General features: G+C 50.4%; 2 protein-coding genes across 7 annotated transcripts in view; one reads left to right on the top strand and one right to left on the bottom strand.

Moving 5' to 3' along the window:
• HORMAD1 (HORMA domain containing 1) overlaps positions 1-25,716 on the top strand; it is a 578,262-nt gene that overhangs the window by 459,305 nt on the left and 93,241 nt on the right. The window lies entirely within an intron of this gene.
• SETDB1 (SET domain bifurcated histone lysine methyltransferase 1) overlaps positions 1-25,716 on the bottom strand; it is a 35,769-nt gene that overhangs the window by 8,852 nt on the left and 1,201 nt on the right. For 2 of the 6 annotated variants that reach the window (XM_083476954.1, XM_083476956.1), the window contains exons 2-15: positions 22,664-22,886; positions 19,622-19,785; positions 18,325-18,362; positions 16,988-17,084; positions 15,339-15,467; positions 12,964-13,165; positions 11,343-11,416; positions 9,712-9,902; positions 8,862-8,991; positions 8,387-8,528; positions 7,293-7,457; positions 5,108-5,710; positions 3,134-3,250; positions 1,303-1,472 (exon numbers count right to left, since the gene is read on the bottom strand). In XM_083476954.1, coding sequence (XP_083333080.1) covers positions 1,303-1,472; positions 3,134-3,250; positions 5,108-5,710; positions 7,293-7,457; positions 8,387-8,528; positions 8,862-8,991; positions 9,712-9,902; positions 11,343-11,416; positions 12,964-13,165; positions 15,339-15,467; positions 16,988-17,084; positions 18,325-18,362; positions 19,622-19,785; positions 22,664-22,878 — 2,437 coding nt within the window. In that variant the 5' untranslated portion in view covers positions 22,879-22,886. Of the gene's footprint in view, positions 1-1,302; positions 1,473-3,133; positions 3,251-5,107; positions 5,711-7,292; positions 7,458-8,386; positions 8,529-8,861; positions 8,992-9,696; positions 9,903-11,342; positions 11,417-12,963; positions 13,166-15,338; positions 15,468-16,987; positions 17,085-18,324; positions 18,363-19,621; positions 19,786-22,663; positions 22,887-25,716 lie in introns of all 6 variants that reach the window. The other 4 variants (XM_083476951.1, XM_083476952.1, XM_083476953.1 and 1 more) reach the window with 3 other exon arrangements.

Genomic DNA, 25,716 nt, shown 5'->3' with positions numbered 1-25,716 from the left:
TTCCTATCAGCTGATGTCAAACCAGTGTACCACACTATGATGCAGTAGGAAAGGACACTTTCTATTGTGAACCGGTAAAAGGAGATCATCAAATGTTGATTGACATCATTCTTCCGCAATACTCTGAGGAGATGGAGTCTCTGTTGGGCTTTCTTAACCACCTGGGTTGTATTGATTTTCCAAGTCAGGTCTTCACTCAGATAAACCCCTAGGAATTTAAAGGAAGAGACTCTCTCCACACAGCCCTCCCCGATGTACAGCGGGACTAGCTAATTGTGAGCTTGTGAGTTCAAGATACAAAGTTTATAAAGCTGGAAATAGGAAGTTTATAGAAGTATGCACAGAATGGGGAACACTTTTTCCTGCCTCGCTTACGACACCAGATCACCAAACCATCTGTCTCGCCTGATCCAAAAATTGGTTTACTTTCCACGAGCTCCAGATCTGTCTAATAAATATCTTATGGTTCAGCTGTTAGCTGCTCCTGAACTTGTTATAGCCAGACACTGGAGAACTCTTTAATACGGGCCTTTTGGAAGCACTATTGTCACAGACACGGGGCATCATTCTTATGGATAAACTAACAGAATCTCCGTACTGGAAGAAGATACACAGCTTCCTATACAAGGTGGTTTAATTTTATTGACTATGCTGAATCTACTTCACATGCCTGCTTCTGATGGGACACTGGAATGAGACATCTGTTTGATTTCTTCTCGTGCACGGCATCAACCTACGTCTGCATTCCAGTGTACTATTCTTTAACACTATCTCTGTACTCCAGGGAGGGGGTTGGCATTACATTTATTGTTTCTTCAGGCCTGCTATATCTGAAAATCAGTAAAATATGAAGGGTGAGGAACACTAAAACTTCTGGACGTCCAATGAAGCTGAGTGTTGGAAGATTTGGGACAAATAAAAGAAAGGACTTCTTTTCATACAGTGCAAAGTTAAAGTATGGAACTCCCTCCCACAGGAGGCAGCAATGGCCACCAACAATGTGGTTTGCACATTTATAAACCATGGTTTGCTTAGCCCAGGTGAGGTTTATTCGAACCATGGTTTGTTTAGCCTAATTGAGACTCATTTGAACCATGGTTTGTTTTCTGCCAGGGAACCACAATGTGAAGCCATAGGGTGCTGTTAGCTTGTGAGCCACAGCTTGTTTCAACCACGGTTTGGAGCTATGTCTACGTGCAGCGGCCTTGCTTAATCCCAGTTCCTTTGGCACATGAACGCTGCTCTTTAGGGCAGCTGCCCCACAGATGGAGAGGCAGAGGCCCCAGGCCCTGCGCCCCATACCTGCATAGATGCAGACGAAGGAGCCCCTGGCGATGTCGTCCAGGCAGCGGATGCCCCAGCCCTTGTTCTGCGTCTTGAAGAGCTGCAGCCGGACTTGCAGGCCGTGTTGCACCAGGCGGTTCGTGCACATGTTCCGATTGCACTTGCAGCGCTTGTTGCACTCGTAGACGCTGGCAGAGCCCCAGGAAGAAGAGGGGAGAAGATGCAGGGAGAGTCAAGCAATGGAAAGGGCTGCTCACTGGGCCCAGAGAGTGCGCCTGCCTCACCCATCTTACAACAAGAGATGGCAACGTTCCCAGAGTCAGGAAGCTGCCTTGATCTCGAGCCAAGCCACTGAGGACCCTCTAGTGCAGGGGTCAGCAAACTTTTTCAGCAGGGGGCCGGTCCACTGTCCCTCAGACATTGTGGGGGGCCGGACTATATTTTGAAGAAAACATGAACGAATTCCTATGCCCCACAAATAACCCAGAGATGCATTTTAAATAAAAGGGCACATTCTACTCATGTAAAAACACACTGATTCCCAGACTATCTGCGGGCTGGATTTAGAAGGCGATTGGGTCGGATCCGGCCCCCGGGCCTTAGGTTGCCTACCCATGCTCTAGTGTTGACCCAGCTCTGCAGGGATTCAAGCAGGGGACATTCCTGGCCCTACCTAGAAACCCTAGGGATGGGGTCTGGGACCTTCTGCAGGCAAGGCTGGTTCTCTGCTACTGAGCTACAGCCCTTCCTCTAAAAAGAAAGGAAGCTTCTAGTCCTCATGCTTCTGAGTGAAAGCTGGTTTGGAGTCCAGCACTGAAGGGACTTCCTCGTCAGGCCCAGAGAGTGTGCCTGCTTCACCTTTCTTGGTAACAAGGGATGGCAATGTTCCCAGAGTCAGGAAGCTGCCTCGTACTCAAGTCAGGCCACTCGGTCCATGTAGGTCAGTACTCCTGATCTAGTCCTCTTTCGCCGCAGGTATTTAAGCAGACATCAAGCTACCGTCGGTCAGGGATGCTGGAACCACGTCCTGCGCTCATCAGCCAAGGGGGGGGGGGAATAAGGAACCATCATGGGAGTACACAAGCAAGCATATAATGTCTGGCCAAAATTTGCTCCCCAGGAATTCCTTCCCCTTGTGGTTCCTGGTTCCTCCTTCTGGAACAACAAAAGACAAGTCCCCTCCATCTTTTCAGCAGACTTTCAAATCTCTGGGGATGGCTTCCCACCCTCTCCTCTTACGCTACTCCTCTCCAGGTTATGACATACTCCTTCGCCTGCTTCTCATGCAACTAGGGCTTCCCAAAACCACTTGCAATCTTGGCTGCCCTCCTCCGGTCGGGCTGCAGAGCGGTGCATCACCTTGCCAACAAAGGTCTGTATAGTTCAAGCTCTGGTTTTCCCAGTAGTGATGGGTGGAAGTGAGAGCTGGACCATAAAGAAGGCTGATCGCCAAAGAATGGATGCTTTTGAATTCTGGTGCTGGAGGAGACTCTGGAGAGTCCCATGGACTGCAAGAAGATCAAACCTCTCCATTCTGAATGAAATCAGCCCTGAGTGCTCACTGGAAGGACAGATCCTGAAGCTGAGGCTCCAAGACTTTGGCCACCTCATGAGAAGAGAAGACTCCCTGGAAAAGACCCTGATGTTGGGAAAGATGGAGGGCACAAGGAGAAGGGGACGACAGAGGACAAGATGGCTTGACAGTGTTCTCGAAGCTACCAGCATAAGTTTGACAAAACTGCGGGAGGCAGTGGAAGACAGGAGGGCCTTGCATGCTCTGGTCCAGGGGGTCACAAAGAGTCGGACACGACTAAACAACTAAAAAACAACAACAACAAAGAAAGCTTACCCTGTGGGGAGGCATTCTTCCAGTCTCTTGTACTGGAACCCGGCGTTTGGGTTGGTCTGGCCCCCCGGGGTGCAGGCGGTCGCTTGGATCGTGAGCTGGTGGCAAGCGCATTTGGACCTGTCGAGGAGGAGGGGGGAAGTGTGGGGCTCAAGTCAGGAAACCAAACCCCCAGCTGTAAGGCCAGGGAGCGCCCCAGGGGTCTCTGCACAGCAGCCCCAGAGTGGTTTGCAATCCCACCTCCCGTTCAGTTGGAGAACACGGCCAGAACAGCTCTTTAAAGAATTGGCGCCCAAGTTCAATTCTGTTACACCCCCCCCATCCTTCCATCCCTTTTCCTTTGCGTGTCGGGTCTTTAATTTAGACTGTAAGCCTGCAGGCAGAGATTGCCATCTTTTTAACGGATGGCACTTAAGTCTCCCTGGGAGCCTTTGCAGCTGAAGAGCAGGGCAGAAACTCTCCAAATTAATTGAAATAAATAAATAGATATAGTGTAGTCGCGTTTATGGATTTAAAAGGTGCTGTAAGTCACTTGAGAGACCTTCCGAGTTGCAAGCAACAAACGAGCCCCATCATAATTATACCCCCACTGCCCCCAGGTGCTACATAACACCCGCTCTGCATTTGTTAGAAACCGATCTTTCAGCAGCACCTGCCCTCTGGAACTCCCCGACTATTGATATCCGGCAGGCGGCTGTGCTGTAACCTTTACTGCGACAGCTAAAATTTCTGTTTAGACAGAGCCCATTCAGCCACGCAGAACAGGACTCTCCTCATCTGTGATTCTCAGCAGCTGGCAGCACCTACAGCAGCCATTCACTTGCCTTCCGTTCGTAGAATCGTAGAATTGTAGAATTGGAAGGGACCCCAGGGGTCATCCAGTCTAACCCCTTGCAATACAGGAATCTAGGTGGGGCTCAAACACACAACGCTGAGATTGACCTGACTGAGCTATGATGTACGTTTTGATTTTTTCTTGGTTTACTGTTGATTTTTATCTTTTGAATATTTCGAAGACTTGTTTTTAACCAACAATTTCATTATTCTATTCTCTTTCTAAACTGCTTGGGGTCTTAAAAACACACACACCATTGAGCAGCATATAAATAAACAAATACAGCCGTACCTTGAAGCCGAATGCCTTGGCTCCTAAACAAAATTGGCTCCCGGACAATCGAAACCCGGAAGTGAGTATTCCAGTTTCCAAACGATTTTCGGAAGCCAAACGCCCGGTGCAGCTTCTGATTGGCTGTAGGATGCTCCTGCAGCCAATCAGAAGCCATGCTTTGGTTTCCGAATGGTTCTGGGAGTCGAATGGGAGTCAAGGTACCACTGTACAGGCAACAACTAGGTGCATCCAACTGGCGTGCACAGACAGCGCCGTCCCCGGAAGTGGCCGGAAGAGGGGGGTGGATGGGATTACACATACAGTGGTGCCCCGCAAGACGAATGCCTCGCAAGACGGAAAACCCGCTAGACGAAAGGGTTTTCCGTTTTGGAGGCGCTTCGCAAAACGAATTTCCTATGGGCTTGCTTCGCAAGACGAAAATGTCTTGCGAGTTCCTGCGGGTTTTTTTTCCTTTTTCCCCAAGCCACTAAGCCGCTTATCAGCTGATCCCAAGCCGCTAAGCCGCTTAACAGCTGATCCGCTAAGGCGCTTATCAACTGATCCGCTAAGCCGCTTATCAGCTGATCCGCTAAGCTGCTAAACCGCTTATCAGCTGATCCGCTAAGCCCGCTAAGCCGCTAATAGCGCTAATCCGCTAATGGGCTTGCTTCGCAAGACGAAAAAACCGCAAGACGAAGAGACTCGCGGAACGGATTCTTTTTGTCTTGCGAGGCACCACTGTATGGGGGTCAGGAACACAACCCCCACGCAAAACAAGTCATTGCTGCAAATAACTGGAGGGCCCGCCAGCTGAAACAGGGTCCTTCCCACCCACCAGCCGGTTTTGGGGAGAAGAGGAAGCCACTCACTTATCCCGGCACCCGTCCTCGCAGTCGCAGCCCACCAGGAAATCGGCGCCGGTGTTGATGTAGACCCCCTTCCCGGGGATGCGCTCCTTGCTGTAGGCCACCTGGGGCGGGGCGGTGTTGTCGATCTCGTTGACGCAGGAGAGGGGGACGTCCTCCTTGCCCATGGTGATGTCGGGGATGTAGTAGAAGGGCTTGTAGGGCTGGAACTTGCGGTCCACCAGGACGTAGGGGTCCAGGCAGAACATCTCCAGGAAGAGGAAGTCGCAGTTCGTCTCGAAGAGGTAGCGCTCCACCTCCGCCATGCTGCGCAGGCACAGCCCGCACGGCGTCTTGTAGATGACGTGGAAGCCCGTCTTGCGGTTGATCCGCCGGCGGGCTGTCATGCGGCGGAAGTCGTACAGCAGCGGGACAAGGAGGGGGTTCCGGCTGCGGTGCTGGTCCGTCTGGAAGGGGCGCGTCCGGGAGAGGCAGGTGTAGTTGCAGACGTGGGGCAGGTAGAAGAGCTTCTCCACAGGGGCCCGGTAGTTGGGGTCGTTGGGCACCCGGTCCATCATGCCGTAGAACTGCGGGGTGGGGCTGGCGGAGGGCTGGGCGCCCGAGAACCTGCCGGGGAGAGAATTGGGGTGGGGTTGGGGAAAGAGGGGGGCTGGCAGTAAGCACAACGGGTGCAGCTGGTTCAGGATCCACCCACCCGCCCCCGCTTTTCAGCCGCCGTTGGCCTGCACAAAGCAGAGTTACTCATTTTGCGGCACTTCTATTCTGCTGTTTGCATTTGGATTTGATATCCAGTTTTATCACTACCCTAAGGAGTCTCAGAGTGACGCGGGTGGCGCTGTGGGTTAAACCACAGAACCTAGGACTTGCCGATCAGAAGGTCGGCGGTTCGAATCCCCGCGACAGGGTGAGCTCCCGTTGCTCGGTCCCAGCTCCTGCCAACCTAGCAGCTCGAAAGCACATCCAAGTGCAAGTAGATAAATAGGTACCACTCCGGCGGGAAGTAAACGGCGTTTCCGTGCACTGCTCTGATTCGCCAGAAGCGGCTTAAGTCATACTGGCCACATGACCTGGAAGCTGTACGCCAGCTCCCTCGGCCAGTAAAGAGAGATGAGTACCGCAACCCTAGAGTTGGCCATGACTGGATCTAATGATCAGGGGTCCCATTACCTTTAAGGAGTCTCAAAGTGGCTAACAATCTCCTCTCCCTTCCTCCCCCACAACAAACACTCTGTGAGGTGAGTGGGGCTGAGAGACTTCAGAGAAGTGTGACTGGCCCAAGGTCATCCAGCAGCTGCATGTGGAGGAGCAGGGAAGCGAACCCAGTTCACCAGATTACGAGTCTACAGCTCTTAACTACTACACCACACTGGAGAAATTGGTGTGTTGGAGTGTCAGACTATAGTCTGGAAAACGAGGGTTCGAATCCTCACTCAACCACTACACCATACTGGCTGATGATGATGCTAAGTCAAAGTCCACATTTATGGCTTGTTTTCTCTTTGCCAGGCTCAGTCTGGCTCCTGAAGGGAGTATGGAACAGGAGTAACTTACACCAACTTAACTTAAACTGGTTTCCTATACTCAGGATTGTTCTTTAAGTCTCTGTCTACCTCTGAGGCTGGAAACAAGAGGGGGGTGGATTTGAGAAGATGAAAGGATGCTAATGGTATGTATGCCCATCCCACTTTTGCCTCTGGTAAGTGGATTTTGCTGGGTTTGTTTGTCCAAAAAGTGTAGTTAAGTCCAGTCAAAGGCGACTATGTGGTTGTGGCCCTCATTTCGCTTTCAGGACGAGGGAGCTGACGTTTGTCCACAGACAGTTTTCTGGGTCATGTGGCCAGCAGGACTAAACTGCTACTGGTGTAACAGAACACCGTGACGGAAACCAGAGTGCAAGGAAACACCGTCTACCTTCCCGCCACAGCGGTACCTATTTATCTACTTGCGCCAGTGTGCTTTCAAACTGCTAGGTTGGCAGGAGCGGGGACAGAGAAGTGGGAGCTCGCCCCGTCGTGGGGATTAATACGGAGTAGGCTTCCAGCTTTAGACCTTCCTGTTCCCCTCGCCCTGCCCGCCCAATGCACAGAAGCTGGCAGAGTTGCCATGGAGTAGGCAGGGCCAGCAAGGGATGGCGATATGGCTATTTACGTTCCCTGCTGTGTGTGCTTTCACAACTCTTGACACTCACCGGAACTGCTGGGTCACGCCCGTCTTGCCCACGGGAGGCGTTTCGCTCAGGATGGGGGAGGTCGGGGAGGGCGGCCCCGATCCCACCGAACCGGGACGCAAGAACGAAGTGCTCTTCTTCGCCACCTGCTGCTTCTTGGCCTGAGCAAGCTGGCTCTCGAGGCTTCTGCGCCAAAAGGAGGAAAGCGAGAGATTCAGTACAAAACTCCCAAGGTTAAGGAAGGAGGGAGAAATGGCTGGAGTACGCCGGGCAATTGCTTCTGTCCTAGGAGTCCAACTCCCATCATTCCCAGCAAGTGCGAGCAGTTGTTGTGGATGATGGGATTTGGAGTCCAGGGTTGCAGGGAAAGACCAGCGCCATTCGTTCCAAGGAGTGGTGGCTACGCAGGGTCTCAAGTGGAAAGATTCTCTCATCATTTTTGACTTTAGCCTATTAGCTCATAGCTGTCAACTTACAGATTTGAAAATAAGGGGCCAGCAGCCTCGAAAATAAGGGACCAGCAGCCAAAATAAGGGATTTTCCGGGCACAGGTATGTTCGATTTCTGAGCCCCTCCGAGCCAAAGGCAGAAAGCCCAGCCAGCAGCCAAACGAAGCCTCAAGCGGTGGTTCCCACAGCGCAGCAACCCGGCAAAGGGGATGCAGCAAGGAAAACCACCGTCACCTCTCCGCTGGGAAGCGCTGAGCAAAGGCGAGTCCCCAGGCAACGCGGCCGATTTGATTGGCACAAGGCATGCAAGCTCCACCCCCCAGTCATTCTCAGACTCCTTATTGGGTGAGCAGCCAAGCAACACAGTTGGAGCCTCCCTCCTCCCTGGCTGGCCGGCAGGGAGGGAGGCAGAGGAGCTGCTTCCTTTGAAACCCGGGAAATTTAAGGGACATCATCCATAAGGGACAGCAGTGGGACACGGCACTGGGATAAGGGAGTTTCCCGCCAAATAAGGGACGGTTGACAGCTATGCTTTTAGCTGAACACACCAAACCCAAGACTGCCAGCCTGCAGACCTTGGAGCGATGCCACTTTGCCCGCCAGCGAACGGAGCAAGCAATAACCCTCCCAGGCTCCCCATCGGGGGAGCAATCCTCAGCGACTTACTCCACGTCAATGAACTGGGGCGAAACCGGCTGGGACATCACGACAGGCATTGGCGGAGGAGGCTCCACGGGCTTGAACTGGGAGCTGCTCCCCGTTAAGTCGTGCGTGTACTGGACGACCGGCCCTTTGCTCCGGACGGCCCCTGGCGGGAGAGAAAGAGAGAGAAAGAGATAGATAGATAGAGAGAGAGAGAGAGAGAGAGAGAGAGAGAGAGAAGGAAAAGTTTAGGACAGGAGAGGAGCCTGGAGACAGAGGCGGGCAAGTCGATTTCACACAGCTGTGTCCCAAAATGTGGGCCCCTGTTGTTATATTCTTTTTTCTGGTTTGGTTGCAAATTGCTTCGGGGAAGGGATGCATGAATTTAACGAACTTTAAGGGCACCCTTGCGTTATCTCCCCCTCCTCATTCCCGACAATGCGGGTCACGGGCAATTCTCAGAATGGCACTCAGAAAGACAGGAGGCGGCTGGCTTTACCGACGTTGGGGCGAGTCCTCATTTGCCCTCCTTGCTTTTTCTCCAGGGTGGAAGCGGTGGAGGTCTTCATGCTGAACATCGGCTCCAGGCGGGTGGATCCCCGGTAGATCCATTCACAGCGCTTGTCGTCCTGGCAGTGCGGGGAGAGCAAAAAGGCACCGTGGCTCAGTTCCGTCAGGGAGGGTCAAAGGATTAATGCACACATACAAGTTTAGCACTCTTGGTCACGCTGGGCTTCTGGTGCCGTACACCCTCCTGTCCTGCAGGGGGAGTGTGTCAACACACACATACACCAGAAGTCCAGTGGTACAGCAGTAATCTTTTGGTCACACTGGACTTCCTGTGCTATGTACCCTCCGGACCTATAGGGGGAAGTATGTACACAAACACCCACCCCAGTACCCATCTCTTGGTCACACTGGGCTTCTGGTGTGCTACATTCTACTGTCCTGCAGGGGGAGTGTGTCAACACAACCACCCCCCCCAGAAGTCCAGTGGTACAGCACTAATCTGTTGGTCACACTGGACTATGTACCCTCCTGACTTGTAGGGGGAAGTATGTACGCAAACACCCGCCCTAGCACCCATCTCTTGGTCACACTGGGCTTCTGGTGCGCTACATCCTACTGTCCTGTAGGGGGAGCTTGTACCCACCCACACACCAAAGGCCCGGCAGTTCAGCACTTGTCTCTTGCATCCGCTGCTGTTCACCCCCCCTGTCCTGTAGGGGAGCAACGAATCTCGCGTCCTGGGAAAGACGCGGAAAGGGCAGTGGACCCCACTTGTATTCCGACCGAGAGATAATCCAAAGCAGGCAAGGAAGGGTGAGCGATACCTTAGCAGATCCTACCAGGAAGAGGATTTTGACCAGGCTCCCGTCCACTTCCTCCACGCGGGACTTCCACCAGGTCCCCTCCCACTCGGTTTTGATCAGCTGGCCGCTCTTGAGCAAGACCATCGGCCGGTTCGGGTACGCCGTGACGTACTCCTCGATGAAATCCCGGCACGAGATGTCTTCTATGTCCTCCCACGACTTCTTGACTGGTGGAAGGAAAACACACGGATTGCTTTTAATTTATTTATTTTTTTAAGGAAGGAATTTAAAAAATGATTTTTTCCCAGCACGGAACTCTTTTCAAAATACTTCTCTTGCCTTTCCAGCTTCATCATCCACACAAAGCAACTTATAAAGGGAGGCTCTTGCCTGGCACCATCACTGCATGTCTTTAGGTGCCAGGCAAAAAAACCCTCCTTTTTCATCAGGCCTTTGGCTTTTAATTATCTATATAGCAAGGTTTCCCAAACTTGGTTCCCCAGATCTTTTTGGATCCCCTTATCCCTGACCAGTGGTCCTGCAGGGAATGATGGGAGTTATACTTCAAAAAGAGCCAGATACCCTGATCTGTGGCCTTGTTGGGTAGTTTGGATGATTTAATACCACACACACAAACACACACACACACACACGGTGGTACTTCGGTTTCCGAGCATCTCAGAAGCCGAATGTTTCGGTTTTCAAATGCCGAAAACCCAGAAATAAATGCTTCTGCTGCATGTTTTCCAATTTTCTCAATTGAAATTGCCGCCTGCCCTTCGTGCCTTGGTTGACGAATGTTTCAGGAGCCAACCGTCTTCCAGAACAGATTACGTTCGACAACCGAGGTATCACTTTGTGTGTGTGTGTGTGTGTGTGTGTGTGTGTGTGTATCCTATTCATATTGAAATGCTGCCCCTCAATGAGGCCAAACTAAGTTCACAAAATGTTTAGGGGTAGGCGTCCCCCCAGAAAAAAAGCACTGAATGGGGTGTGGGTGTATATATATGTATGTATGTATATATGTATATGTATACTGTATGTATATGTGTGTGTGTATACAGTGCTACCTCAGGTTAAGTACTTAATTCGTTCCGGAGGTCCGTTCTTCACCTGAAACTGTTCTTAACCTGAAGCACCGCTTTAGCTAATGGGGCCTCCTGCTGCTGCCACGCCACCGGAGCACGATTTCTGTTCTTATCCTGAAGCAGAGTTCTTAACCTGAAGCACTATTTCTAGGTTATCGGAGTCTGTAACCTGAAGCGTATGTAATCTGAAGCGTTTGTAACCCGAGGTACCACTGTGTGTGTGTGTGTGTGTGTGTGTGTGTATGTGTGTGTGTGTGTGTGTATGTGTGTGTGTATATATATATATATATATATATATATATATATATATATATATATAAAATAATGCTGGTTTTAGCGTACTGTATGTGCTTCCTTTTTTGCTGAAACAGTTGGAAGGCGCTTCGAGTTGCCTAGCAAACCTTAGGGATACAAAGCTGCTACCACCTTTCCCTTACTGTAATGCTGCTGTTTCAGTTGCTTGCCACCTCCCTCTACACACACAGTTTTTGTAAAGAGAGAAAAGCCTCACACCCTCAGAAGGCAGAAGAGACACCCGTTTAGATAAATGAACAATTGGACTGAAACAAACAAACTCACGAGGCCTGCAGATCAGGTAGAGCTCTGGCTGGACGACGTAGGAGGCGTAACCATCATCGAAGAAGATGAGGAACCTGGGAGGGAGGAGGGAGGCAGCGAAAAGTTAAAAAGCAGGACTCAATCCCAAGGATTCTAGCAAAATCTCTTTCCTTTAATGCTTTAAAAAGTTGTCTTTATCCATTTTTCTCTTACTGGTCATTTCCTTGTTTTATTCCTTTTTGCAAACCACTTCCAGGGATTTTGCTGTTGCTGCTGTTGTTTTTTTGGTTTACAGTCAAGTGATATATGCATTTTTGGAAAGAAATAAGTGTTAGAGGAACAGGGTGCTCGCAAATCCTTCTATACCGAAAAACCACACGCCCATACTGCTATGCAAGTTAAGACAAACCCCCTGGGAGATCTACCCCTGGCAATCCAGAGTGAACTTCTGCCCACTTCACAAGGTTAGGGTGAGTGACAGGGGTCCCTATTTGCACATTAACGCCTAGCCCAACCCTAGCTTAGCTTCTCTCTCTGTTCCTTGCAGAATCTCCCTAGGCCCGATTCCTCTATTCGAGTAATTCTGCCTGCCTGGAAATGTGTCCTTGAACTCTGTGTTACTCGCTTCTCTGGATGCAGGCTAGAAGGTGTATGAGTGTACAGTCACACCTTGGTTTTTGAACGCCTTGTGACTCAAACGTTTTGGCTCCCGAACGCCGCAAACCTGGAAGTGAGTGTTCCGGTTTGTGAACGTTCCTTGGAACCCGAATGTCCGACACAGCTTCCGATTGGCTGCAGGAAGCTTCCTGCAGCCAATCGGAAGCTGTGCCTTGGTTTTCGAACATTTTCGGAAGTCGAGCGGATTCCGTTCAAGAACCAAGGCACAACCGCATTATATATTTCATTTATTTCATAAATTTTTTAGACTGCTTGACTTTAAAAATCTCAAAGTGGTTTACAAAAGAGATAAAGCAATAAAAAATTTCAGTAAGGAAAATTAACAGCAATCGTTTAAGACTGAAAACAGGTTAAAACTTGCATCAAACTTTCTAAACATCAGGCCAGGCTTGTCTGAACAAACATGTTTTTAGCAGGCGCCGAAAAGGAGCACAAGGAAAGCGCCTGCCTGCTGTCAATAGGGGGGGAGTTCCAAAGTGTAGGAACTAGTCTACCGTGCAAAAAAGGTAAAATCGGACATACATTGCTCCGCCCGCTAATGAAAATCTACATTCCACCTGGGTGTAATGCAACCTCAGAGCTGTTTTTTATGCAAAATAAGGCAAAATAGGGGATTAAAAATCAACGATAAAAATTCAGTTAAAAGCAGGTCGCTGAAACATTCAACAGCAAACTTTTTTAAAAAAAAACATAACCCAGAACTTTTACGTGTCTGGTCTGAACGAAGATGTTTTCTGTAGTTGCCTCTGCCCCCCACAAAACTGCCCAGAAAGGAATGTGGCCCTTGGGCTTCAAGGAAAAAGTTCTCCGCTGTTGCTAGCCTGCCTCCCGCTTTGGTCCTGCTTCTCTAAATGAATATATCGGAGGCAACGGTGCGCATTCATGTGTTAACTGGCCGGGAAAGAACTGCAATGGTTTCTTGACAAGAAAAAGGAAAAGGTAACCCTCTCTGACCCGCCCAGACCTCATCTTGTTCTTGACGTTGGGCGTCTCGGCCACGATCCCGGCGTAGAGCCACATCTGGTTGCCGTCCTTGTACTTAGCCACCACCCGGCTCCCGACATGGAGCTTGTCGGCAGAAGGATGGTAGTCGTAGGCGATGTGGTTCCCCGAGAGAAGGCTCTTCCCTTTGTTGTCGAACTTCACCTTGTATTTCTTCCCAGGGCCTGGGAGAGGGCGAAAGGGGAGGGGCGGTGGCTGAAAAATGGGGCAACCCTGGCTCACAACTTTACCATACAATATCTTTATTGTCATTGTCCCATACAGAACAATGAAATTGAAAAAACAACATAAGACATCCAAAACCCCCTAAAAACTCTGAAACCCCATTTTAAAATACAATATACTCCGATAGAGACTCCTTATACTGCATTTAAAACCAAAATCGCATTTGAATAGAAACTGTTTCTCAGGTGGCTAGTCCTAGTCTTTATAACCCTGTACCTTCTTCCAGAAGGCAGAAGCTGAAAGAGATCATTTCTGGGGTGCGCACTATCCTGCGCTATCTCTGCAGCTTTCTTATGGCACCTGGAAGAGTAGATTTGATCCAAGGTGGGAAGAGTGCACCCAATTATTCTCTCTGCAGTCTTTACAACCCTGGACAGCATTGTTTTTTCCCTGGCCGTGCAGCTCCCAACTTTTTTCCATTCCAGCCGGTCATTACAAATAGGGGTCAACCTTTAACCTAGGCTTTTTTTTGGGGGGGGGGAAGAGTATTAGAGGTGATGTGGCAGTTATCAGGGGGCACAGGATCCTTTGCTATTCAAGTAGGTAGACCCCCAGATGGCTCTCTTCCCCCCCAAACCCCTCGCTTCTTTCCTTATTTAAAAAAAAAATACACACAGCGCTCGGTTGTTTAAAAATGCAACGTCAAAGCCGTTTACAAAAACAGATGGTATGGGATTAGCAGTAAGAAAAGTTAACAGCGATAATTTAAGACTTCCAAAAAGACTAAAAACAGATTAAAACGTGCACATCAGATTTCTAAACTTCTGGGTAGGCTTGTCTAAGCAAGGATGCTTGTTGAAGAGAGTAGATAAAAAGGTAAAGGTAAAGGGACCCCTGACCATTAGGTCCAGTCGTGGCCGACTCTGGGGTTGCGGCACTCATCTCGCTTTATTGGCTGAGGGAGCCAGTGTACAGCTTCCAAGTCATGTGGCCAGCATGACTAAGCCACTTCTGGCGAACCAGAGCAGTGCACGGAAACGCAGTTTACCTTCCCGCTGGAGTGGTACCTATTTATCTACTTGCACTTTGACATGCTTTCAAACTGCTAGGTTGGCAGGAGCAGGGACCAAGCAACGGGAGCTCACCCCGTGGCGGGGATTCGAACCGCTGACCTTCTGATCGGCAAGTCCTAGGCTCTGTGGTTTAACCCACAGCGCCACCTGCGTCCCTTAAGAGAGTAGATAGAAAGGATCAAAAGGCTGGGAGTTCCGAAGCATAGTTGCTGCCGCCCTAAAAAGATCGAGATGTTACAATTGCAGAATGGGCATTATGTGGTATCCGTAGCAGCGCCTGTTCTGCCAATCCTGACAGCCAATCCTGGCAGGTGGGCAGAGCCACCCACCTGTCAATCATCTGGCTTTTTTTTTTTTTTGCCACCTCAATGGTTTTCAGAACACCCTCTCCAAAGGCTGTTTTGCCCTGCGTTTTGAAGAGAGAGGAACTTCTGCAGATCCAAGAGTCAGCTGATCAGCAGTGCCCCCAAACACCGTCTCAGGCAAGCCTCACCAACACCTGCCCGCCTCACCTGTGGTTACCGTATTCTTCGCTCTGTAGGACGCACCCGACCATAGGACGCATCTTGTTTTAGAGGGGAAGAACAAGAACCCCCCCCCTCTCTGCCCAGCGCCCCTTCAGCGAAGCGGCAGGAGAAACGGAGCCCCTTCAATTTCTCCTCCTGCTTCGCTGAAGGGGTGCTGCGCAGCTCTCCCTCTCTGCTGAAGCTAGGAGAGTCTTGCTCTCCCGGCTTCAGCCAAAGGAACCCGAGCACTCCAGGTGGCTATTGCTGAAGCCAAGGAGCCTGCATTCGCTCCATAGGACGCACAAACATTTCCCCTTAATTTTTGGAGGGGGAAAAGTGCATCCTATAGAGCGAAAAACACGGTATATATTCCAGCTGAGATCAGGCAGGCCCACTCTCCCTGTTGAACTTTCGGTGCCTGCTGAAGACCTTCCTAATATATCCCAGGAAACATTTTAACTGAATTCTGGTGTTACCAATTTCTGTTTCTGCAGCGCATCCTCACACATCACTTAGTGGCGAGTGCACACGAGAGGCAAGCTCTAAGTAAATAAAACAGTGCGATCCTTTGGGCAGCAGGCTGCCACACTCACCCACAGTCTGGATGGCGATCAGGGTCCCCTTGTGCCAGGTCTTTGTCCTCTTCTTCCCCAGGACGCGGTCTCCGACGGACAGGTCTCCATCGTGGGTGAGCTCGCAGCCAGGACTCACCTGCTGGGATCCTGCAAACAGGCGGAGGGGGAAGGATACTTGAGAACCGTTTCCTTTAGACCCTCGTGCTCCAGATCCGTCACTGCTGTCATTATGGGATGCTCTGCCACGCGACCTGGAGGTCTGCTCTGCGACGGTGTGGATCAGGGTCAAAAAGCCTCTACAGGATCTACAGTGGTACCTTGGAAGTCGAGCGGAATCCGTTCTGGAAGTCGCTTCGACTTCCTGCAGCCAATCGGAAGCTGTGTCGGACATTCGGGTTCCAAAGAACATTCGCAAACCGGAACACTCACTTCTGGGTTTGCAGTGTTCGGGAGCCAAAACGTTCGACTCGCAAGGCGTTCGAAAACCAAGGTACGACTGTATTTGCAATTTTGCAGGTCCTCACCCAGAAGCATCTGGCTCACGCTCACAGAACTGCCGACAGAAGACTAGGGAAGTTTAAGTGATTGCTTCTTCATTCACCCCAAAATTATTATGTCTACCCTTGTCTCTGCAGCTATCCCTCTGAAATTTCTCAGGCTTCAGTGCTCTCTGGAGGGATGACCTTGCTCCAGTTCTGGCCAAAGATAAGAAAGTATAAGACAGATTGCGAGAGAGAGAGAGAGAGAGGTTACTGCCAGGAACTTGAGAATAAACTGCTTGAGCGTTTCTGGTTGTACCCCATTATTGTTTACTAAAAAAATGCTGCTGTTTTATACCCAGATTGGCAGTTCTTCTATGCAACATTCCTCATGAATTTGGATTCATGTCACCAATCGTAAGCAGAGCTGTATTATATTATGTGGTTTTGTATCTTGATTTTATTCTGTGAACCGCCCTGAGACCCCTGGGTATAGGGCGGTATATAAATTCAATAAATATTAATAACAATAACCCTGCAGCCTACGAAGTGCCCCAGACTGAGGGTGCCTCCCCGCCCCCCAAAAGCCAAATCAGGATCTGAATCAAATCTTCTGGCCAGTACCGTATTTTTTGCCCTATAGGGCGCATCGGCCCATAGGGTGCACCTAGTTTTTTTTGGGGGGGGGAATAAAGAAAAATTATCCCCCCCCCCCGGTGCAGGGCTGGGGCGGGGGAGCACGAGCTTCCCCCGACCCCAGCCCCCAGAAGAGGCTGCTATCCTCAAGCCTTGGGAGCCTGGCGGGAAGTCCAGCCGGTCTCCCCAGGCTTGCGGATATCTGCCCGAAGCCTGGAGAGCGAGAGGGGTCGGTGCGCACCGACCCCTCTCGCTCTCCAGGCTTCAGCGAAAGCCTGCATTCGCCCCATAGGACGCACACACATTTCCCCTTCATTTTTGGAGGGGGAAAAGTGCGTCCTATAGGGTGAAAAATACGGTATATGCCATGGATGCAAACCAATCGCAAGGTTCCCTTTAGCCACACACACACACTGGCAAGTGGACTCCAGAGGACTGACCACCCCAGTGTACACAGATAAAAATGTAGCCCTGAAAAATGTTAGCAGGAAGGCTGCAAGGCTGAAGCCAGCTCACATATTGGACCACTGATATTTTTTCGCGCACAACTACCCCTGTAGGAGTCCAGACCGTCCTTTTTGTTCACGGCGTCCATGAATTTCTGAACATCCTGCGCAGACTTCCTCATGGCAGCCATGGCTTCCCGAAGCTGCAAACAGAAGGGACAGGCATCTCTTAAGTACCTCCTTTTTAAATTTTTCCCGGGAGAACAAAACAAGCACAGGACTCGAACCCAGAACACCAAGAGGTGAGCTTCTCTCGGCCCGCCATGCCATCTGGATGGTTGGCCATAGAGGGAGAACAGGAGGGCCCTTCTTGGACTAGCAGAGCTGAGGCGGGTGGTGCTCTTGCGAGTCATAGAAACATGGAATTGTGGAGCTTGAAGGGGAGCCTGAGATTCATCTAGTCCAGAGCTTTCCAAACTGTGTGTCGCGACACGTTAAGTGTGTCGGCTGCAGTGTGTATGCGTGTCGCATGAACGCTCCCTGCACTTCTCCGGGGGCTGGAAAGGCTTGGTTTAACCTCCAGTTTGCTAGTAAAACTGAATCACTGTGTCACGAAAATGCAAAACTGAATTACCATATTTTTCGCTCTATAAAACTCACTTTTCCCCTCCTAAAAAGTAAGGGTAATGTGTGTGTGTCTTATGGAGCGAATGCAGGCTGCGCAGCTATCCCAGAAGCCAGAACGGCAAGAGGGATTGCTGCTTTCACTGCGCAGAGGTCCCTCTTGCTGTTCTGGCTTCTGAGTTTCAGAATATTTTTTTTCTTGCTTTGCTCCTCCAAAAACTAGGTGTGTCTTGTGGTCTGGTGCGTCTTATAGAACGAAAAATACGGTGCCGTGTCTCAAAAGGGTGCAAACCTGAATTACTGTGTCACAGAATGACGCATGTCCAAAAAGTGTGCCACCAACTTGAAAAGTCTGGAAAGCTCTGATCTAGTTCAACCCCTTGCAATACACAGCTGTCTCCTACACGGACCAAACTTTGCAACCTTGGCATTATCAGCATCCTGCTCTAATCAACTGAGCCAGCAATGCCCTTGAAATGTGGCATAGTTACAGACATAGCTTGCTGCTCATGTTCAAGGTGACCCCCTTCCCCTGGCAATTTCCCTACCCACCCAGCTAATTTCCCCTGCTCCCAGGCAGCCAATGGAAAAGCACCCAGTGGCAAGGAGTGGAAGCTGGTGGAAGTCAGCACAGTAAGGTTCAACCAGTCATCAGACCCAGACACCTCCCCCTTGAAGAAAGGGGGGCTGAAACCTTCAGTTCCCAGGATTGGGGCCCCAGGCCCTGAGGGCACCTGCTGAAGCTGCGCAGGGTGCAGGAAAACATTTATCTATAAGATCTTGACGCTCAAGTGATTTCCCACCACCCAAAAAACTCACCAACTTCTGATCCTTCGCCATTTTGTTACTTCCATCTGCTGTAATTAAAAAAAAGTTTAGATGTAAAAAAACCCCTTACTTCTAGGAAGTATCTATAAGCCTGCCACCCGTTTCAGATGAGTTATAATTAATTACAGGGTTAAGAACTTAATTCGTTCCGGAGGTCCGTTCTTAACCTGAAACTGTTCTTAACCCGAGGTACCACTTTAGCTAATGGGGCCTCCCACTGCCACCGCTCGGTTTCTGTTCTCATCCTGAAGCAAAGTTCTTAACCCGAGGTACTATTTATGGGTTAGCGGAGTTTGTAACCTGAAGTGTCTGTAACCCGAGATACCACTGTATTGTGTGTGAGGGGGAATACGCACCCGATTTTTCTGTATACATCCTCTACCCTCCGCATTCCATTTTCCTTTAGTGCTGTGTTATGTACACTGTAAGCCTTGGGGCAGAGGATGTCTTTTTACCAATTGCTGCAAGCTGCTCTGGGAGCCTTTTCCAGCTGAATAGTGCACTAAAAATGCTTTGTTTATCATGCATATAGTGTTGGCTTCCATCAGTCTCAAGAGACAGTGGCGTGTACCTCTGCGGGTGAAGTCAAACCACTGCATTAGCAGCAACTAAGCCCTGGGGCGCAAGCCTGGGCAATGTCTCTGGAGGTCCTGGGCTGCTCAGACGACAAGCCCCCCACTCCTCAGCCTCACTGATGTGGTCCAAAGGAAAGGAAAGCAATACGTTTGGCACCAGCCTGGCTGCAGGAGTTGCCAGGAGGAGGTGCACAAAGCACCATCCTACTGTCTCTGGACTTGTGTAGGGCTTACACCTTAGTCTTTTCTTCTCCCAAAGATATCCCGCAAGACAGCGGAGGTTTAGGATCAGAGTTTTCCATCTCCTAGATGGGCTCCCTTCCCAGGTCGGCGAGCCCCACCCAGTGGCGTAGTGTGGGGGGTGCAGGGGGGGCCGGCCGCACCGGGCGCAACATCTGGGGGTTAGGGTTAGGGGGCGCAAATCTACGGGTTAGGGGGCGCAAATTACTTGCCTTGCCCCGGGTGCTGACAACCCACGCTATGCCACTGGCCCCACCTGCCCCTCACTTCCCTATATGCATATAAGGCTTCAGAGGACATCTCAGAGCCTCATGAACCTTGGGTCCTCCAGATGCTGCCAAACTACAACTCCCATCATCCTTAGCTTTCCAAGCATAGCTAGGGCTAATGAGAGTCAGTAGTTAAGCAACAGCTGGAGGACCAAAGATCCTCCACACCTGGTCTTTCTTGCTTGACTCCACCGGGCGCCTAACCTGAATCGACGCTCATGACGTCGTCGTCGTCGTCCTCATCAGGGATCTCGATCACTTCCATGGGCTTGGAAGCAGCATCCTCTTCCTCCGAGTCAGTCTCCAGGTACTCCAGGCCCAGGTTGGCATATATGTCCTTGACTAGAACTTCACATTCACCCACAGCCCTGTTGGGGGAGCAAGCAGAGAGAGAGGAAGAAGAAGAGTTTGGATTTGATGTCCCGCTTTATCACTACCCAAAGGAGTCTCAAAGCGGCTAACAATCTCCTTTCCCTTCCTCCCCCACAACAATCACTCTGTGAGGTGAGTGGGGCTGAGAGACTTCACAGAAGTGTGACTGGCCCAAGGTCACCCAGCAGCTGCAGGTGGAGGAGCGGAGACGCGAACCCGGTTCCCCAGATTACAAGACTACCACTCTTAACCACTACACCACACTGGAGAAATCAGTGTGTTGGAGTGTCAGACTATAGTCTGGAAGACGAGGGTTCGAATCCTCACTCAGCCATGAAGCTCACTGGGTGTGATCTGGGGGGGGTCACTGCCTCTCAGCCCAACCTACCTTACAGAATACATGATAAAGCTATTTTTAGCCATCTCCCCCCTTGCTTTTTCCTGTAGCACGTGGTAGAAATGTGCTAGGAGGAAGGCACGCTTGGCAAATCCACACCGTGATCAGCTCCTGCCCGGAAACCAATGTCCCCACTGTGGAAGGATGTGTGGATCCAAGAATTGGCCTCCACAGTCACTTACGGACTCATGGTAAAAACCATGTTTATGGAAGACAATCTTACTCGGCTACGAGTGATCGCCAAAGAAGACGACAACCAATTGCAGTCGTTAACAGTCGTCAACAGGTATACCACACCTATCAGCCAATCCCCATTCCCACCACACTTCTGAGTAATACCCCTCCCCACCCTCTCCCTATATATAAGGGACTTCTTTTTCAGTGCATCCGAAGAAGCGTGCACGCACACAAAATCTCATACCAATAACAAACTTAGTTGCCTCAAAGGTGCTACGGGAAGGAATTTTTTTATTTTGTTTCGACTACGGCAGACCAAGACGGCTACCTACCTGGAACTACCTCACAGGGTTGTTGAGGGGATTCAGTGAGATGGGGGAAAACTATGCACACCACCTCAAGGTGAGATAGAAATTCAATAAACAAACAAACAAACAAGCTATTACGGGAGAACCAGCTTTTCAAGGAAACACAGAACCTTCTCTCACAAATGTTTTAGGTTTGCAGAGGTTTTCTGACACCCCCCTTTACTCCAAACCAAGATGCCCGCAAGGCAGCCCACCACACACTTAAAACTAATATTCCAACTATGATCAAAAAGGCACCACAGAATCATAGCAGCGGAAGGGACCTGGGGATCGTCTGATCCAAAACCCTGCAATACAGGAATATGCTGCTGTCCGTTACGGAGATCAGGCCTGCAATCTTGGCGTTATCAGCCCCGTGCTCCAGCCAACTGAGCTCCAACCTGAGAGCCAGTGTGGTGTAGTGGTTAAGAGCGGTAGTCTCGTAATGTGGGGAACCGGGTTCGCGTCTCCGCTCCTCCACCTGCAGCTGCTGGGTGACCTTGGGCCAGTCACACTTCTCTGAAGTCTCTCAGCCCCACTCACCTCACAGAGTGTTTGTTGTGGGGGAGGAAGGGAAAGGAGAATGTTAGCTGCTTTGAGACTCCTTCGGGTGGTGATAAAGTGGGATATCAAATCCAAACTCCTCCTCCAACAAAACAACACCCTTGCCTGAAAACTACCGTATTTTTCGCCCTATAGGACGCACTTTTCCCCCTCCAAAAATGAAGGGGAAATGTGTGTGCGTCCTATGGGGCGAATGCAGGCTTTCGCTGAAGCCTGGAGAGCAAGAGGGGTCGGTGCGCACCGACTCCTCTCGCTCTCCAGGCTTCAGGAAGCTATCCGCAAGCCTTGGGAGCCCGCGGGAGTTCCCACCAGGCTCCCTAGGCTTGCGGATAGCAGCCTGCATCCCAAAACCCGGGGCGCGCAGCTGAGCCCTCCCACGGCGTGCGGAGAGCTGCCTGCATCCCAAAGCCTGGGGTGCGCTGAGCTCAGCGCGCCCCGGGCTTCAGGCAGATATCCGCAAGCCTGGGGAGATATCCGCAAGCCTGGGGAGACTTCGCACCGGGCTCCCTAGGCTTGCAGATAGCAGCCTGTTCTGTGGGCTGGGGTCAGGGGAAGCTCGGGCTTCCCCCGCCCCAGCCTTGTGCCTGGGGGGGAAAAATAATTTCCCCCCCTTTATTTCCCCCCAAAAAACTGTTAGGATATTTCTGTTCCACCTTAAAAGGGAGCAGGCTGTGTGAGTCACAGAATCTGCGCATTTTCTGTTCACAGGATGTTTATGTTTCCTATTGCTTTCGTTTTCTCTCTCTATGTCGGAGACACTGACGCAGGCAGTCATGTCTTTCTTTGTTCTGATCAACGCTGAATAAATCTTGTAAATAATGCTCTCCTGCGTGCGACTTCTGCTGTGAATTATCTGCTGATAGAGTGTGCATGAGCTCTAGAATGTGGCAAGCTATTTTCTAGAAACTCATGTCGCTAATTGCTGATACTGCGTGCCTACGGGAGATCGATGGATCGTCCGGCAGACGGCTTGGGGCCATGATGGACTTTATCTCCCTGGCAGTATCCCAACAAAAACTAGGTGCGCCCTATGGGCCGGTGCGCCCTATGGGGCGAAAAATACGGTAAGTTAAGAAAACATTGGCAACAGAGCAAAATACAATAGGAAACAAAAACTCAAGAAATGATGAGCATAAAATTGGGGGGAGAAAATGGGACTCCAGCTCCCCTCAGCATGGCCAAAAGTCAGGAATGCTGGGAGCTGCAACTGAGCAACATCTGGAGGGCCAGAGGTTAGCCCCTCCTGCTTCAGAGACTGTCGTGCACAGGAGGGTCAGGTATTCACCAGCAGAAGCTTTACACAGGAAATGCAAGCATTTTATAGCAATCGAACCAAACCTAAAATGGGGGAAAGGCTTTCATGCCTCCGCACCCCACCTTGCAACTTACTTCACAGCGTTGTCCAGGAGAATGTCCACGCGGGCCACTTCATCCTCCTTCTGCTTCACAGTCTCCGCCACGCCCTCCAGCTGCTTCTTCCGCTGCGCGATGCGCTCCGACTTCTCCAGCTCCTCGTCGATCAGCTGCTTGAGATCCTCCAGGGAGATCCCAAGCTCCTCCAACACCTCTCGCTGCAGCTCCATCTCTGGGGACTCTGCCATCATGGCAGAAACTGAGGTTGTTCAAAAGAAGGAAGCGTTCAGACGTGGGCACCCAAAACACTGTTCAGCCCTTCCCCGCCTCTTCCCTACATTGTTCCCAGAAGCATTCAGTTTAAAACACTGCCACCCATCTGAAGAGGAAAGCACGTATGTTTATATTTAATAAACTCATATAGGTTGCTTCTCAGGCAAATGGTGCCTCCTGAAGGCGTTTATGAACTATAAACCAGCCATACACAATGAAACCAAGCCAAATGGAATCCCATCGACTTATTTCAAACAGCATGTAAAGCCATCACAAACCAAATAACTATAATTCAACCTGCTGGCATCAGGCTATGTGCAGCTTCCGTGTGTGTATGTTGTATCTCCTCTCCTGACCAATCAGGCAGTGAGAATGTCAGAAGAGCCAGGCTGCTGGACCAGGACAAAACCCCATCAAGTCCAGCATCCTATTCGCACAGAGGCCAACTTAATGCCTCTGGAAACCCAGCAAGCAGAGCCCAAGGACAAGAACACTCTCCCCATTTGCAATTCCCAGCCGCTGGTATTCAGACGCATACTGCCTCCGACAATGGAGTGAGAGCGCAGTCGCTGTAGCTAGCAGCTACGGATAACCTTATTCAGCATGAATTTGTCCCGTTCACTTTTCAAGCCATCCAAGCTGGCAGTCATCACTACTTGTGTGCTTCTTCACAGCTGGGGAACAAAAAAAGTAAATCGCTTTCCATAGCATTCTCCATTGTCTGTTCAACATAGCTTGAATTTATTTATACCTGAAGGAGCGTCTCCACCCCCATTGTTCTGCCCTGACACTGAGGTCCAGCTCCAAGGGCCTTTTGGCAGTTCCCTCGCTGCGAGAAGCCAACTTACAGGGAACCAGGCAGAGGGCCTTCTCGGTGGTGGCACCTGTCCTGTGGAACGCCCTCCCACCAGATGGCAAAGAGAACAACAACTACCAGACTTTTAGAAGACATCTGAAGGCAGCCCTGTTTAGGGAAGCTTTTCATGTTTAACAGACCATTGTATTTTAATATTTTGTTGGAAGCAGCCCAGCCAGATGGGCAGGGTATAAATAATGAATTATTATTACAGTGGTACCTCGGGTTAAGTACTTAATTTGCTCTGGAGGTCTGTTCTTAAACCTGAAACAGTTCTTAACCTGAAGCACCACTTTAGCTAATGGGGCCTCCTGCTGCCACCGCACCGCTGGAGCACGATTTCTGTTCGCATCCTGAAGCAAAGTTCTTAACCCAAGGTACTATTTCTGGGTTAGTGGAGTCCGTAACCTGAAGCGTCTGTAACCTGAAGCGTCTGTAACCTGAGGTACCACTGTAGTATTATTATTATTATTATTATCTCTTGTGGAAGCAAATTCCATAGTTTCTCTCTTTGTGAAAAAGTCCTTTCTTTTCAAAGGAGATAATAATTCCCACCAACCTGGATGGATTTAAAAAAAGAGGACTGGGCAAATTCGTGGAGGAAGAGAGGTCTATCGATGGCTACTAGCCATGACGGCTGTGCTCTACCACCAGTCAGAGGCAGCAATGGTTCTGAATACAATTTGCGGGAAACCACTGAAAAGGAAACGGGCTTGCTGATTTCCCACAGGGATCTGGTTGGACACTGTAAGAACAGGACGATGGACTAGGTGGTCAAAGGCCTTCTTATGTTCTTAAAGAACTGAAGTTTAAAACCAGAAAATATTTAAAACAATTACCTACATAAAACGCTTATCCCGGAAAATATTAATGACATTAATAGACCCATGTGTCCCTCAAATACAGAGGGACGCAGGCGGCACTGTGGGTTAAACCACAAAGCCTAGGACTTGCTGATCAGAAGATCGGCAGTTCTAATCCCCACGATGGGGTGAGCTCCTGTTGCTCAGTCCCTCCTCCTGCCAACCTAGCAGCTCGAAAGCACGTCAAAGTGCAAGTAGATAAATAGGTACCGCTCCGGCGGGAAGGTAAACAGCATTTCCGTGCACTGCTCTGGTTTGCCAGAAGCAGCTTAGTCCTGCTGGCCACATGACCCGGAAGCTGTACACCGGCTCCCTCGGCCAATAAAGCGAGATGAGCGCTGCAACCCCAGAGTCGGCCACGACTGGACCTAATGGTCAGGGGTCCCTTTACCTTTACCTATCCCTCAAACACAGCCCCCTGTTCTCTTTAGGGGATCACATCCCTTTGGAACAGCTCACAGATTCCCCCCCCCCCACTAAGGGATCCAAGTATTCTCCACATTCAAGCTCCATGTCTCTTCCAGCTATTCACATTCTGATGCAGGAAGCTTTCCTACCTGGGAAGTTCCTCTGCTCTAAGACTAACAAAATTACAGTAAAAGACACGAAATTAAAAGACGCCTGCTTCTTGGGAGAAAAGCAATGACAAACCTAGACAGCATCCTAAAAAGCAGAGACATCACCTTGCCGACAAAGGCCTGTATAGTTAAAGCTATGGTTTTCCCAGTAGTGATGTATGGAAGTGAGAGCTGGACCATAAAGAAGGCTGATCGCCAAAGAATGGATGCTTTTGAATTCTGGTGCTGGAGGAGACTCTTGAGAGTCCCATGGACTGCAAGAAGATCAAATCTATCCATTCTGAAGGAAATCAGCCCTGAGTGCTCACTGGAAGGACAGATCCTGAAGCTGAGGCTCCAAGACTTTGGCCACCTATGAGGAGAGAAGATTCCCCGGAAAAGACCCTGATGCTGGGAAAGATGGATGGCACAAGGAGAAGGGGACGGCAGAGGACGAGATGGTGGGACAGTGTTCTCGAAGCTACCAGCATGAGTTTGACCAAACTGCGGGAGGCAGTGGAAGACAGGAGGGCCTGGCGT

The sequence above is a fragment of the Podarcis liolepis genome (assembly GCF_965112155.1).
Source record: "Podarcis liolepis genome assembly, chromosome: 15".
In the NCBI taxonomy this organism is placed as follows: Eukaryota; Metazoa; Chordata; class Lepidosauria; order Squamata; family Lacertidae; genus Podarcis; species Podarcis liolepis.
This window is presented reverse-complemented; position numbering and strand designations above follow the sequence as displayed.